The sequence below is a fragment of the Mesoplodon mirus genome (assembly GCF_964341445.2).
Source record: "Mesoplodon mirus genome assembly, chromosome: 16".
Classification (NCBI taxonomy): Eukaryota; Metazoa; Chordata; class Mammalia; order Artiodactyla; family Ziphiidae; genus Mesoplodon; species Mesoplodon mirus.
Genome location: NC_138992.1, coordinates 24,933,312 through 24,947,273, shown reverse-complemented (window position 1 = coordinate 24,947,273; position 13,962 = coordinate 24,933,312). Strand labels below are relative to the sequence as shown.

At 33.6% G+C, this 13,962-nt stretch overlaps 1 protein-coding gene across 3 annotated transcripts in view; it reads right to left on the bottom strand.

The window, feature by feature from the left end:
• Positions 1-13,962, bottom strand: part of CSMD3 (CUB and Sushi multiple domains 3) — a gene marked incomplete at both ends in the record, with an annotated part of 1,109,686 nt that overhangs the window by 325,256 nt on the left and 770,468 nt on the right. For all 3 annotated transcript variants that reach the window (XM_082600704.1, XM_082600705.1, XM_082600706.1), the window contains one exon: positions 5,968-6,124. In XM_082600704.1, coding sequence (XP_082456830.1) covers positions 5,968-6,124 — 157 coding nt within the window. The remainder of the gene's footprint in view (positions 1-5,967; positions 6,125-13,962) is intronic.

Here is a 13,962-nt window from a genome sequence, read left to right as displayed (position 1 = left end):
ATTGGAGGTAATATAGTATAGTGATTAGGCTTGCGAATTCTAGAGACAGAGGACCTCAGCTCAATTTCCATATCTGCACTTATGAGCAATGTCACTTTGGGCAAGTAACAACTTTTCTGTGCTTTGTTTTTCCTCCTCTTCTCACTGAGGATAATAGTACTTCCCTCATAGAGTTATATCTGTATCTAGTAGGTAGTAAATAAATGTTAGCTATTATTTTTAACTCTTATATTTAATGTTTTAATAATGTTAAATGCCTCTGTGTGCCTTTTAAATAAAATCTAAGTCCCTTACTATAGTCCACCTCACCCCTGCCTAGCTTCAAACTTTACCTCTCATTTTGTCCCATTCTCCTTGCTTACACAACTCCAGTCAAATAACTCAAGCTGAAGTGTCTTAGGCCTTTGTACTTGCTGATCTATCTGCCTAGAACCCTCTACCCTCAGATATCTTATTATAATTCAGGTATCAATTCATGTGACACCTCCTGAGACACAGTCCCTGAACAAACTGGGTACAGTAGACCTATCTATCCTATCATCCTGTTACAAATTATTTCTAAATGCAGTTCTCTTATCTTTTGTTCATATCTTTCTTTTCTGTCTTGTCTCACTAAAAAGTTAGCTTCATATGGGTAGGAACTTTGTCTTCTTCAGTGTTCTCTTTACTCCCAGAGCACAAAACATTCCAGTGGAGAAAGACAAAATTTAAACCTATGATCTAATGAATAACTTTTGCATTAATAAGTTAATTCCTATAGAGGAATAAAAGGGAAGACAAGAAATGTGACCAAAAAGAAATGACATTTCTACAACTCAGCCTTCAGAGAGAAACACAGTAAAAGACATCAGATTTAGGAATGCATTCTTGAATGTGTATTGAGCGGCTGAGGGGACCTGGTCAGAGTATCCTATCAGGTTTTGCTAAGTTCTATTATTGAATTATCCAGAGCAGAGTGATGTTTTAGGGAGAATATTGCATTGAGATCCTAATTTCTGACCTTTTCTTCCAAGTTTAGAAGGTGGCAATAGTAATTTTCTCTCACTTTACTCCCCTATACCCTCTAGGAAAGACAACTACATATTTAATTACTTAATGTTGTATAAACACCTGAAAATATGCCTCATCTAGATTTTTATTTGGAATAAGTTTCAGATTTCTCAAGGGCAAGAGTAATTGTTAGCCATTTTTGAAAAGAATGGAAGAGCGCGGCCTGACTCAAGGAGGGAGTTAATTCTGAGAAATTGGAGGGATGGAAGAGCAATTGGATTCCCTAATGTTAGTCAAGGTCTGACCAAGTTTGTCACAGAGGTTTTACATTCAACCAGCATAGCTATCCATGCTTCAGTTCTCTAAATCAAACTAGACTTGACTGAGAAACTAATTTGGGAGAAGAAGGATCTCTCTACAAAAGACTAAGTTAAGATTTTTCTTGACAACTCTAAAGGATGAAGACTGAAAAGATTTAATTCACTTTAGAAAAATAAAGGAGTGGGAAATTTTCTCCCCTCAAATGTGGTGTAGCATTTTCATACCAGGTATGTTGTAATTTATTTATTGGTTAAGGAAAGTGAGAGAAGCTCACTGTCTTCTTAGTATAGTAGAACTAAAACTATTAATAATGGGTGAGCCAAATGATTTTCCTTTCTAGGCACTCAAGAGTCTCTGGACTTCCATGACACCATTAATCACAGAGGCATCTATTAATACAATATCTTTGAACTTATTATGTTTTGGAATATCTGTTACAGCTGTACATCATAGTAGACACCACTGTCTTCTCAATAGCTCCTTTTCTTCTCCCTCATGAACAGAACCTTGATTTTGCTCCCAGCAGTAATTGAAGCATATCAGGCAGTATATCATCATAGTCAAATAATAATCCAATTTTTTAGTCTGACAAATGCTTCATTTTTCCAGATTGTTTTGCTGGGAAATTTAGGCATAACCACATAGCCCTGTTTTGGACAAAGAGAGATAAAAGAATGTCTGACAGAAGATTTTGCATTCCTGATAAAAGGGACATATATGGCTGACACTACCTGTTCCCTTTTTCTTTTTGCCTTGAATATGTTCAGTGTTAAAGTAGCCATCTTGTGATCGTGTCACAATAATCATGAGAACAAGAGTGAACACACTAGGAGTGCCACAACAAAAAGACAGTGGCATGGCCCTTTAACAACTGAATCAAGATCTACCTACCATTTCTCTCTTCACAGTTCTCATATGATAAAAATAAATCTTAGGGGCTTTCCTGGTGGCGCAGTGGTTGAGAGTCCACCTGACGATGCAGGGGACATGGGTTCGTGCCCTGGTCCGGGAAGATCCCACATGCTGCGGAGCGGCTGGGCCCGTGAGCCATGGCCGCTGAGCCTGCGCATCCGGAGCCTGTACTCCGCAACGGGAGAGGCCACAGCTGTGAGAGGCCCGCGTACCGCAATAAATAAATAAATAAATAAACAAACAAATAAATAAATAAATCCTAATTGTTTAAGCCATGGTTAGGTTTACTATTACTTGAAGTTAAAAGCGGCATCTCAACCACTGTTTCCACTAGTCCATTTGCTATTCTTAGTGACTATATAATGAATGGACTAAAAAGACAGTTGAAATAAAACACAACTTAAAAAAAACACACACACAACTTAAAGACCTGTTCTAAAATATTTCTTCATTTTATTCTCAACCAAATGCAATTCTGTCTCTTAAAATGAAAATAACCAGACTACAGCAAATGTTGTTAAGTTAAAAAACAGATAATAGAAAGGTAGATAAAAAATGACTATCATTAGATAGGGCAGGTGTCACTAGATAAGGATGGTCATAAAAGGCCTGTTTATGCTAAAACTAGTATTGTGAGAAGCTAGGCAAATGGGATTAATCTGAATTAAATTATTTGCTCTATTTCCCTTGAATGTGCTTAGCATGTTCTTTCTAATCTCTGTGCCTTTCTTCATCCTATTCCCTTTGCCTGGAATACTCTCCACTATTTCTTTCTGTGATCCACCAACACAACCTTTAATGCTACCTCATTCATGAATCCTTACCTGATCTGCCCTAGCCAAATTTCCTCTCTCCTGTCTCTAGTCCTCTTAATGTGAATATCGGAACTCCTCTTTATCTCACAGTGTTCTCTCAGATGTTTCAGAAACAAAGGTGGAATAATTTTAAGGAGAACATACCACAGAATGGCAGGGGTGGGGTTGGGTTTAGAAATGACTGGATACAGGGATTCGAACACAAAGCCTGTTCTTTTCCATTTTCCCCCATGTTTGCACATCTTAGCAACTTCTCTCATGTTCAAAAATTAATTACTGCTTCTAAGAAATTTAGGAATATAAAATGTGTGGCCTAGTAGAATCTTCTATATCACAAAAATATTTTACAAAATCAGTATTCAGACTACATGTTAATTTACCAAGAATATGTAAAAAGTTGTAATTGGACTAAAACTGACTAAAGACATTATGAAGTGAAATGGCCCCATGAAGAACTATGCATAACATGTTTTCAAAAAACAAAACAAATAAACAAACAAAAATAACCACAATACCATGTGATAACAGCTACATTAGCTGTGGATATAGACCACTGTAAAAGAAGTGTTAAAAAGTAGGCTAACTCTGGCTGAAGGAATCAGGGTAAGCACCAGTAGGGAAATATTTGAAATGGTCTTGAAGCTGAATAGTTCAATTGATGCCCAAGGTGGGTGGGGCATATTGAAAGGAAAAAAAGCCTGGTTACATGTGCTAAGGCTGGAAACCAAAGTATATTTGGAGGATGGGAAGTAGTTTCTTTCAAAGCTAGGAAATCTGTGGTTAACTATTAAGATAATTGCAGATATGTAAAAAGATTGCCATTGTAAAAAACAGAAGTAACACTTAGGAACAAATACATTTAATAACAGATGTGTTACTACTTCCAGGACCCTCCTTAACAAAGGAGCTCAGCACATAGCCATTGGATCAGAAAATCTTAGGAGCATTTACTGACCCGGTGATATACAGAGACAACTTGGAAGCAGACTATAAATATTTTAGTCCCGGGATATAGACTGAAACATTTTAGTTTCAGTTCTTAGACTGAAAAATATTCATAGATGTATGTTTGCCCTCTTTAAAAAATAATTGCTTTTATATTCTCTTCCCAATTCTATAGCTTTCCATCTTCATAATGAGGCACATCCTATAATGAACAGCCAGAGTCATTAAGAAGAGTGACTTCAAATATTTTCTTTTTAAGCATTTCTTTCTTTTCTTTTTTTTTTTCTTTTTGACAACCAGTAGCTCACAGCAATGACCAAAACGTCAATGATTTTACTCATTCCAGACACCTAAGCCATACAATTTTATATCCAGGTATGGCCTACAATGCCCAGTATCTTTGCATCAATAATCTCACATTACATAGAATTTACATATCAGAAAAGGAAATCTAGGTTTCCTCTATGAAACCCACTGACATTTTAGACAAAGAGAAATACAAAATGATGCAGAACAAAGAAACACCATTATGTAAACATCGAGCCATGACTTGAAAAATGTCACCAGCCCTGTCAGAAAACAAAAAGGGAAAGATGAAAACAGATTTAAAAACATTTGCTCTTCTAAGCAGAGCACACCAATTATATTTGAGCAATAATCGCAATACTGTTATTTTTAGTCCGTCACACAGCAATATCTGTGAACACGATTTGCTTGGATTTTCATTTGTCTTTGGGAGGGCGTCATAAGAAATCACATTATACACAAGAGTTCTCAGGATTTAAAAATATGTATTCAACATCATTTTGTTAATTTCTGTTGTGTTAATGTTAATAATTAACAATTCTAGCACAGGTAGGAAAAAAACTTTAAATAAACAAGGAGCAAGAATAATATCTCAGTATTATGTCTCCTGTCTCCTACTTATATCATTAAGAAAGAGCATTTTCACAAACAGTAATCTGATTCAGATTCCCTTTAGGATCCCATGAATATCTTTGATGCTGTAACCATTTCAATTTCCCCATTTCTGTAATAGCTTTCATTCATTTGACTTCTTGAGAAAATTTATGGAATTCATTCAATTCTCTCAAATATTCTAACAGTAAAAGGGATTTCTGAATACTGTTCCTTAATTTATTTTGCTATATTACACGAATATTCTGAACTTCCAAAAAACTGATTTGATCTGGTAAATTGTAAATTTATTAACACACAACCAGGAATCACCACAGTTTTTCATGCACTTTACTTTCCTAGAACAGTTCTTACACAGGGCAGAAACTTAATAAATATGTTATTTGAATACGACTTAATGTTCATTGGTGTAATTAGTTTTTCTTAAATTATGATACAGGTAAAACAAATTCATTTTGTTCATATAACGATGTAACCCACCTACCTACGGCTCTCAACGATTCTCAGTCTTTGAGCTTCTACCTGTTTAAATGTCATAAAGCTGACTTGAGTATAACACAATAGTTCTATATAAGTTTATTTTTAACAAGGCAATTTAACACAAAAGCAAAACAAACAAAAATCTTAGCTACTCTTCTGTGTAAAATCATTTGAAACCATCCAATTATCATTAAGGGTGACCAAGTATAACTACTACACATGGATTGCATATGTTTTGCAATTACAGGTAGGAGCTCAAACACTGGATTCCCATTTATTAAAACATTTAATTGTATTTCTTAAATATTTCACGCGAAGAATAATGCTATTTTAAAATATATAAATAAGTTCAAAGTCACAAATTACTTAAACTTTCTGAATCTTAGCTGTTTCAACTGTAAAATAGCAACATTTAGAATACCTGTAATTTTTTAAGTTAGGTTCAAATAAAATTATATACATAGAAGGGAGCTGTAACAGCAAATTGATAATCAAATGTTGAATATTACTTCACCTGGTGTACTGCAATTATTAAATAAATATTTAGCATCAGTGTTTGGCCTTTTTTTTTTTCCAAAATACTTACTGGTATAGACAAGTTGAAAGCCTTCATCTGTCCCTTCAGAATCAGAATTAAATTCTAGCCAGAGATGGTTTGAAGTACTACTAAGGGTCAGTCCTCGCATAGATGCACCAGTAAAAGCACCTAGTAGATGAGTTGTTTTATCTTTTCCATCATAAATCTGCAAAAATATATTTACAATTAAAATGTAAATTTGCCAGTAATAACCAATTCAGAGCATGTATTTATATCTGTGAAGAAAATGAAATTATTACACTCTTCGTAAATCAGGTCACTACCTGTTTTCCAAGAACAACTGCATATATTAATTCCTACAAATATCAGGGTAAGAAAGTTAGACTCCACAAGGGTAATTTTAATATTCCAAGCTCAGAAAACACTAAGTAAAACTCAAAATCATGTTATAAAGTTTTTGTTCTTATAAAAACAATGCTTCTAATGGCAGACAATTTAAAATTGAGAATACGTATAGAAAGTTTGGTTTCTAAGGTTGATTGGTTGGTTGGTTGTTTTTCTGAACTTGCTCAAGGGCACCAAACACCTGCTTTTCTAATAACATGATTAATATAAAATGTACTTGCAACTTCTATTTACCCATGTCCTTTACTTCATATCTGACACTTTTAAAATGTTAAAATGGTACTAAATGCATTTAGAAGCTGATTTAACAAGGCAAAATTATACAAAGCAAAACTGATATGTTCCCAAAGCTCCCTACCTCATTCCCATTCTTCGGAAGGTGTAGCTTCTCATTGCCCTCTAATTTGCTTTTATTTTATCAAGGCATTATAGACATTTCTTCAGGTTAGTGGATAGATATTCTTCCTTTTGAGAGCTGTGTAATATTTCATTCAATGGCACTACCACAACTTGCACTACCATTCCATATATTAATAAACTAAAGTTTTTTGCGACTAAAAGTAATGCTGAAATAAACACCCTTTAGATGTTATTTCACATTTCTTTTTTGGTACTTGTATTTCAGTAAGAAAGTATTCAATATATTGAATTTGGGGGCTAAAATGTTCATGTATTTTCAGATTATTTTCCAAAAAGTGTACAGTAATTAAACTGAGGGTTTGCCAACACTGCATATTACTATTCTTTTTCCTTTAAGGCACACATTTTTAATGTGGTAGTTATTAACCCCAAGGGTGTGAAAATTGGTTCTTAGAGTTCATAAAATCTTGGATATTATGATGATTTGTGGTCCTACAAAGACCAGACCGACCCTGACAAATCTCATTCCAAAGTACTTAGTTTCATGAAGTTGGAGCTTGGGGCTCCTTCTGTGAATGATAATGAATAGAAACAACTGAGAAATACTTCTGAAAGTTACTTGTCTCTTGCCTGAAATTGCCTTACTTCTGACCTGTCATAACAGTAAAAGCAATAATTCAGAGACAAGGAAATGTGTGTCAGAAAACGCAACTTTTGTTGAAGTGTGATCATTCAGCTACGAAATTTTGGAAGCATGTATAAAATTGTTAAATCAAAATGAAAATCAAGTGTTAATTAGGAAGGCTTTAAAAGGAGAAGAGTTTTATAGCTATGATCAAGTCCATGCTGTTTAACTTGTAAATAAAATCGTTCAAATGTATTCAAATATATATGGGCACATAAAGGCAACAAGGAAGGACAAAGCAGTGTAGCCAAAGACAAATTACATTTGAAGTAGACATGTATGCAATCATACAAATAAGAAAATAAAACAATCAAAATGTGCCTTTCATTTAAAAATAAATTTACAGTACAGAGTGACCATATTGGGTCTGATCAGAACCACACAGAAATTTTGAGATTATTTCTCATTGCTTTTCTACTTAAAGTCAGGATCTTTAAGTATGTTTTTATTTATTTGAGCCTATTTTCCTTTTTTTAAAATATATTATTATTTTTGAGATATGTCTTAATATCTATTTTTATTTCTCAGAAATTTAGAAAGCTAAAAAAGACTAAGCTAATTATAATAGTATACCTTTTAATTGGAAGGGAGAGGACTGGTGCTCACAATAGAAATATTCTTAGTTACTTAGAGCCTAATTCAGATAATGAAGACTTACTTTTATATCAAATGTAGACTTTCAAGTTTTCTTAAGAATTAATATTGTGAAAGGCATTGAGGGCTTTTATAACATTAATGAAGCTCTTTGACAAGATTCTAATTTGTTATAAGGTTGCAATTAATTTGATAGTCCTACACTAGAACAGACTAGAACTTAATACTGCCATGTTTCAATTATCAAACCTTTTGTAATGGATCAGGGCCTGAAATTAGTTATGGTATACAGACCCTCCTACACCTGCAAGGTCAAACTCTATTATGATGAACTGCTTATGGACACTTAAAACTGTTGCTGTTGTTAATGACATAATAAATGTATGATTAGAAAGTATATTCACAGTAATTTCTCTAGTGAATTTAGCAAATAAGCTATTATCTGAACCCAAGAGCAAAAAGTATATGAAAAAGTAAAATAAAAAGAGAGAAATTACACATGCATGTAAGTATAATCATACAAACCTTCAAATCATTCCTGCTCATTGAATACTAGAATTTTCATTTTGACCATTTGTTTTATAGGTTGATTTGGAATTTAAATAATTTTTTTCTAATAAGTTGAGTTAGAGTTCAAATTTTGAATGAAAAAGAAAAAAATAATTTTTACAATTGTTAAAAAGTACAATATTTTAAATCTTATTATGTTCTCTCCAAAGATGATATGTAACAGATAAGAAAACATTTGTTTGTACTCAAATATTTGTCTTTACAATAGCTATATAATGTGTACTCAATATTAAGAATTAGTATGTATCAGGGAGGGAGTTGGGAATGCAATGAGGGGTCAGGTTTTCAGGGGCCTTAGCTTTGTGGTCCCAGCTCTACGATCAGAGCTGATTGGAATGTCACACATCATTTCACTTCTGTGATCCTCAGTAGGGGAGAAAAGGAAGGGTTTTATGAGGCCTATCATAGCACTCTATACAAATGGATATTTACAGAATGCTTTTGAAGGGAGAAATAACAGAAGATTACCAGTTAACAACAAGCAGTTAGTAGATACATGTGGTAGACTTATGAGATCACTGGTGTACTAGAAAATATTTAAAACCCAGCTCTCAAACAAACCAAACTGGTGAATGTACATACTGATATATATGTTTTTTAAGTAAATTTTATTGATATAAAGAGAGATTGACATACTTTTTCTGAAAAGGTTTAGATAGTGAATATTTTAGGCTGCTAACATCTCTGTGGCAACTACTCAATACTGCCCTTCTAGCACAGAAGCAGCCATAGAGAATATGTGAATCAAAAAACACAGCTTTCTCCTATTAAAACTGTATTTACAGAAAGAGGTGTCAGTCTGATTTGGCTCACAGACTGTCATTTGTGAATCACTGATTTAAGGAAAGTGTAACATCCTATTTATACACAAGGATAAAATATACAATACTCATTATTGTAAATTCCATAGAGCTAATTGATTCTTACAGAGTGCTTTCAGTATTTTTTGCCAAACTTTTGTAGCTGCAACTTATAACTGCAACTTACACACAAAAGTTGTTCTTAAGTGAACATTGCTTGATTTTTTTTAAAATTTATTTTGATTTATTTATTTTTGACTGTATTGGGTCTTTGTTGCTGCATGCAGGCTTCCTCTAGTTGCGGCGAGTGGGGGCTACTCTTCTCTGAGGTGTGCAGGCTTCTCATTGAGGTGGCTTCTCTTGTTGCAAAGCATGGACTCTAGGCACATACGCTTCAGCAGTTGTGTCACACTGTCTCCGTATGTGCAGCTCGTGGGCTCTAGAGTTCAGGCTCAGTAGTTGTGGCGCACGGGCTTAGTTGCTCCGCGGCATGTGGGATTTTCCCCGACCAGGGCTCGAACCCATGTCCCCTGCATTGGCAGGCGGATTCTTAACCACTGCACCACCAGGGAAGCCCTATTGCTTGATTTTTTTTGTTAACAAGTGAGATGAAAATGAAACATCAAAAACGATGTTATATCAGAATGTCACTGGTTTGTAAATGATATGAGCAACTTCTTTGCTAAACTGAATAATAGTTTTCAAATACTAGAAAAGATATTTTCTCAATTTTTTGTGCTATTCATAATATAATGGCTACAGATACAAACCGTTTCTACTTATGTACTGACAATGAGCAAAGCAATAAATAAAGTCAGGGTTTGTAGTATTTGCCAATTTCTGCAGTGTAAATACTTACTATGGCTAATATCAAGCTATCAATGTGACATTGTTGAATACAGAGTTGGGAAGAGATGGACAACCTGACATAGTATTTCCACCACACAGATACAGTATATATAACTAACCCCAAAAGCACCGATAATAGTTAAAGTAGTAAAATAATTAGGAAATGAAAAGTTGCATTTATTACCTTTGTTTTTTAATTTAATTGTAATGTAATTGTAACAATTTAATTTTTAATTTTCACAAAAGTACTGAAAATTTAACAATAGGCTCTCACAAGTGGTACTGCCAAAGATTCACAACTAGGTTATGAAAGAGCTTAAAAATAATACGTCTTCGAAAACAACAATAGCAACATATTAATAACCTTCTCATCATATTTCTAAAAGAATGTTATTAAGTCCTTCAACTATCTAGTTTTTCATAAATATGATATAAATCTCCTAACCCTTTCTTTTGGACTCTCAAAACCAATTTTGGGATATTTTACTGGCTCTTCTCCATAATAATCCATTTAGTCTACATTTTGTGTAAGAAATGTCTTTAAACTTCACAATGCTGACTGTGGTAAAAAGATTGTCTTGAATTATTTCCCTGCTACATTTCTTTATCTAAACATAGTGCTTAGTCTTTTTCTGAAAATAAAAACAAACACAGCGACAACGAAAACATAAATAGTATTTCTGACTGGTATTCAGCTTTTTTCCTATCCAGCTGACAAGGAGAGCTATTCATTATTGACAATTTAGAGTCTATATATAATAAACACCATCTATAAATGTTAATTAAAAGAATTAATTAAGTTACATATTTTGAGTGAGGGATTGGGAAGTTCAATATTCTTGCCCATTGAAAGTAACAGAACCAAGGAAAGATATATTCTTAATTCCGAAACCTGCTGGTCATCACATAATCTGGAGGGCTTTATAAAATTCCTTAATCCCGGGTGCAAACCAACTGAACCAACTTTCCCCAGACCTACTGAAACTTTGCTAGTGTGGTTATAAATAACTAAGGTGTTTATAAAAAGGAGGAGGAGGGAGAGAGAGAGTGGGTGAATGATTAAACAAGCATCATCCTAGATGATGAGCTATTGGAAAGGAAAGTTGTTTTTGTGTGTGTATAGATATAGATAAATAACACACATTGTTTTTTTATTGTTGTTGCTGTTTTGTTTTTATCAGAATCCAATATAGTGATTTATATAGTAAGTGAAACCAGAAGAAAACAAACCTTCTTCCAAGCCTTATACCCATGTAAAGGTTACAAGAGAATGTCATTCCAAAGAACGTAGCCAATCCTACCACATAAAAAAAAAAAAAAAAAAAAAAAAAAAACACAATGCTTTTTAATCTCTCAGTCAAGGGGCAGAGAATTCCATAATGGGTTTTTTTTTTTTCTTATTTCTTCTTATGTCTTAGTTGGAATGGAGAAAGAGAACTGACTCTACTAGGTTTAATATTGGAAAGTGCTGGGGATGAGGATGGGCTCTCATGGATTAGTTTGCAGTGAGGCAAATGACCTTCCATCCTGAGAGGACTCTGGGCTTAGCAGTCTTTGAGAAGTAATCATTTGTCTTTTGCAGAGTACATTGTCTGTTTGTGCATGCCTAACTGTGCCTGTGTCAGTAGGTATCTTTGACCTAATGGTCATCCATGGAATTAATGAGAAGAATAACATACAAGCATTTTACATTTTACACTGGTGGAGAGACCATGAAGACAGACAGCGTTTAAAAGCCCATCCCCAACCATCTCTGTAATATGGCTTACTGAAGTTCTTATAACGTGATAATTTAGAATAAATCCCAGGTTAGACTATCAGTAGAAGGATAATCAAATTGGTGTGTTTCCAGGTTAATTTTAGCATATAATCTCTTCAACTTTGGAAAACATATATTTATTCTAGGAAAGATATAATTTTTTAAAAAATTCTGGGAATATAAATTTTCATCCTTTCACTCATGAAAGAAAAATCACTATTTAATGAAATCCACTAAAGGGCCTTAAATTGAGTTTTTCTGCTTTCCTTTGTCTCTCACCATCGCATCCTCTCAGACTGTCACTTATTACTGAGGTCCCATCCTTCCTCAAGGGAACACACATCACAAATGCATATGACCTTACTCCAAATAAGTAATATGTTAGAAAGCACTCTGAGAAACATATTAGGGCTATTTTTTAAAAAGCATCACTTGTTATCCCTAATGAATTTTCCAAAAAATAAACATAATTCAGTATGGAAAAGTAATGTAGAAATTTCAAGCATCACTGAGAGCAGAGAAATATTTTACGAAGGATTGTGGTAGGCATGGGGAAGCATTTCCTGACTTTTAACTTATAAATACATGTTTATTATTGTTGCTTATGTGATAGAGTTTAGTAGCTACACTCATATTTCTAATCTACACCTTGATCCATTTTTCCCCCACAGTTAGCCAAATAAATAAATAAATAAATAACCACTGCCTTAATTCTAAGTACAAGCATCCCATTAATCTCAATGTTGATTCCAATTTAGCAAATAAACTTATTTTAACAGGAAAATCCAAACAATGAACTGGAAGTTGAAGATATAATACAGTAAATTTCTGTTGCCTAATGAGGAAAAGCACAAAAAATGGGAATGGCTCTAAATTAATACTAAAATTGTATATATCTAAGTGTATTGCAGGAAATCTTTCCCATGTTTATACAAATCTTACAAGCATACAGAACTGTTTGTGTTAGAGAACCATCAGTTATCATCAAATTAATATTCTTTTTAAAAGAAGAACATAACCAACCACCTTAAAATCACTGCTTAAATAAAAATCCCTCACCCCAGTCAACCTCGGATATCATAATTTTTTTCAAGATTTGTGAAAACAGAAATATGTTGAATTTCTTACCTGGATTAATGAAATCTTGATAATGAGAAAAAAATGTATGTGATCATTTTTTAAATATTTAAATGTGATTTTATAGAAGTGTTTACTTTTATTCTGATAATGAATATAAACTGTATTTATCAAAACACTTACTTTGAAAAATATGGATCAGCAAGTATGAAAATATTCATTTGCCTAAAATTGTATCATTTAAAAAAATTTCTTTTGGCAGCACTGTGCCACTTGCAGGATCTTAGTTCCCCACCCAGGAACTGAACCTGTGGCCACAGTAGTGAAAGCACTGAGTCCTGACCACTAGCCACCAGGGAACTCCCTTTAATTGTATCTTTAAATTTGATTATTTCAATTTTTTAAAATAAATTAACAAATTTTGTCCTAAATGTTTATTATCAACAAGGTATACTTTTTCTTAAATAATTTATAGATATTGTTAGATATATTCATAAATTATAAACTTTTTCATAGTCAAAAATGCAAAGAGTTATTTATGTATGAACAGAAATAAGTTACTTAATAAACATCAAAATAGAAATAAATAAATGTCCATTTATGGATTATGTTTCATAGATAATATTTATTGAATATAAGATATTTGGCATGAAAGTGTTCTTATTTTGGTGTTATTGAAACATTAAAATTCATGTATCAAAAAACAAATGGTTCTAAAGAACCTAGGGGCAGGACAGGAATAAAGACACAGATGTAGAGAATGGACTTGAGGATACGGCAAGGGGGAAGGGTAAGCTGGGACGAAGTGAGAGAGTGGCATGGACTTATATATACTACCAAATGTAAAATAGATAGCTAGTGGGAAGCAGCAGCAGAGCACAGGGAGATCAGCTCAGTGCTTTGTGACCACCTAGAGGGGTGGGATAGGGAGGATGGGAGAGAGA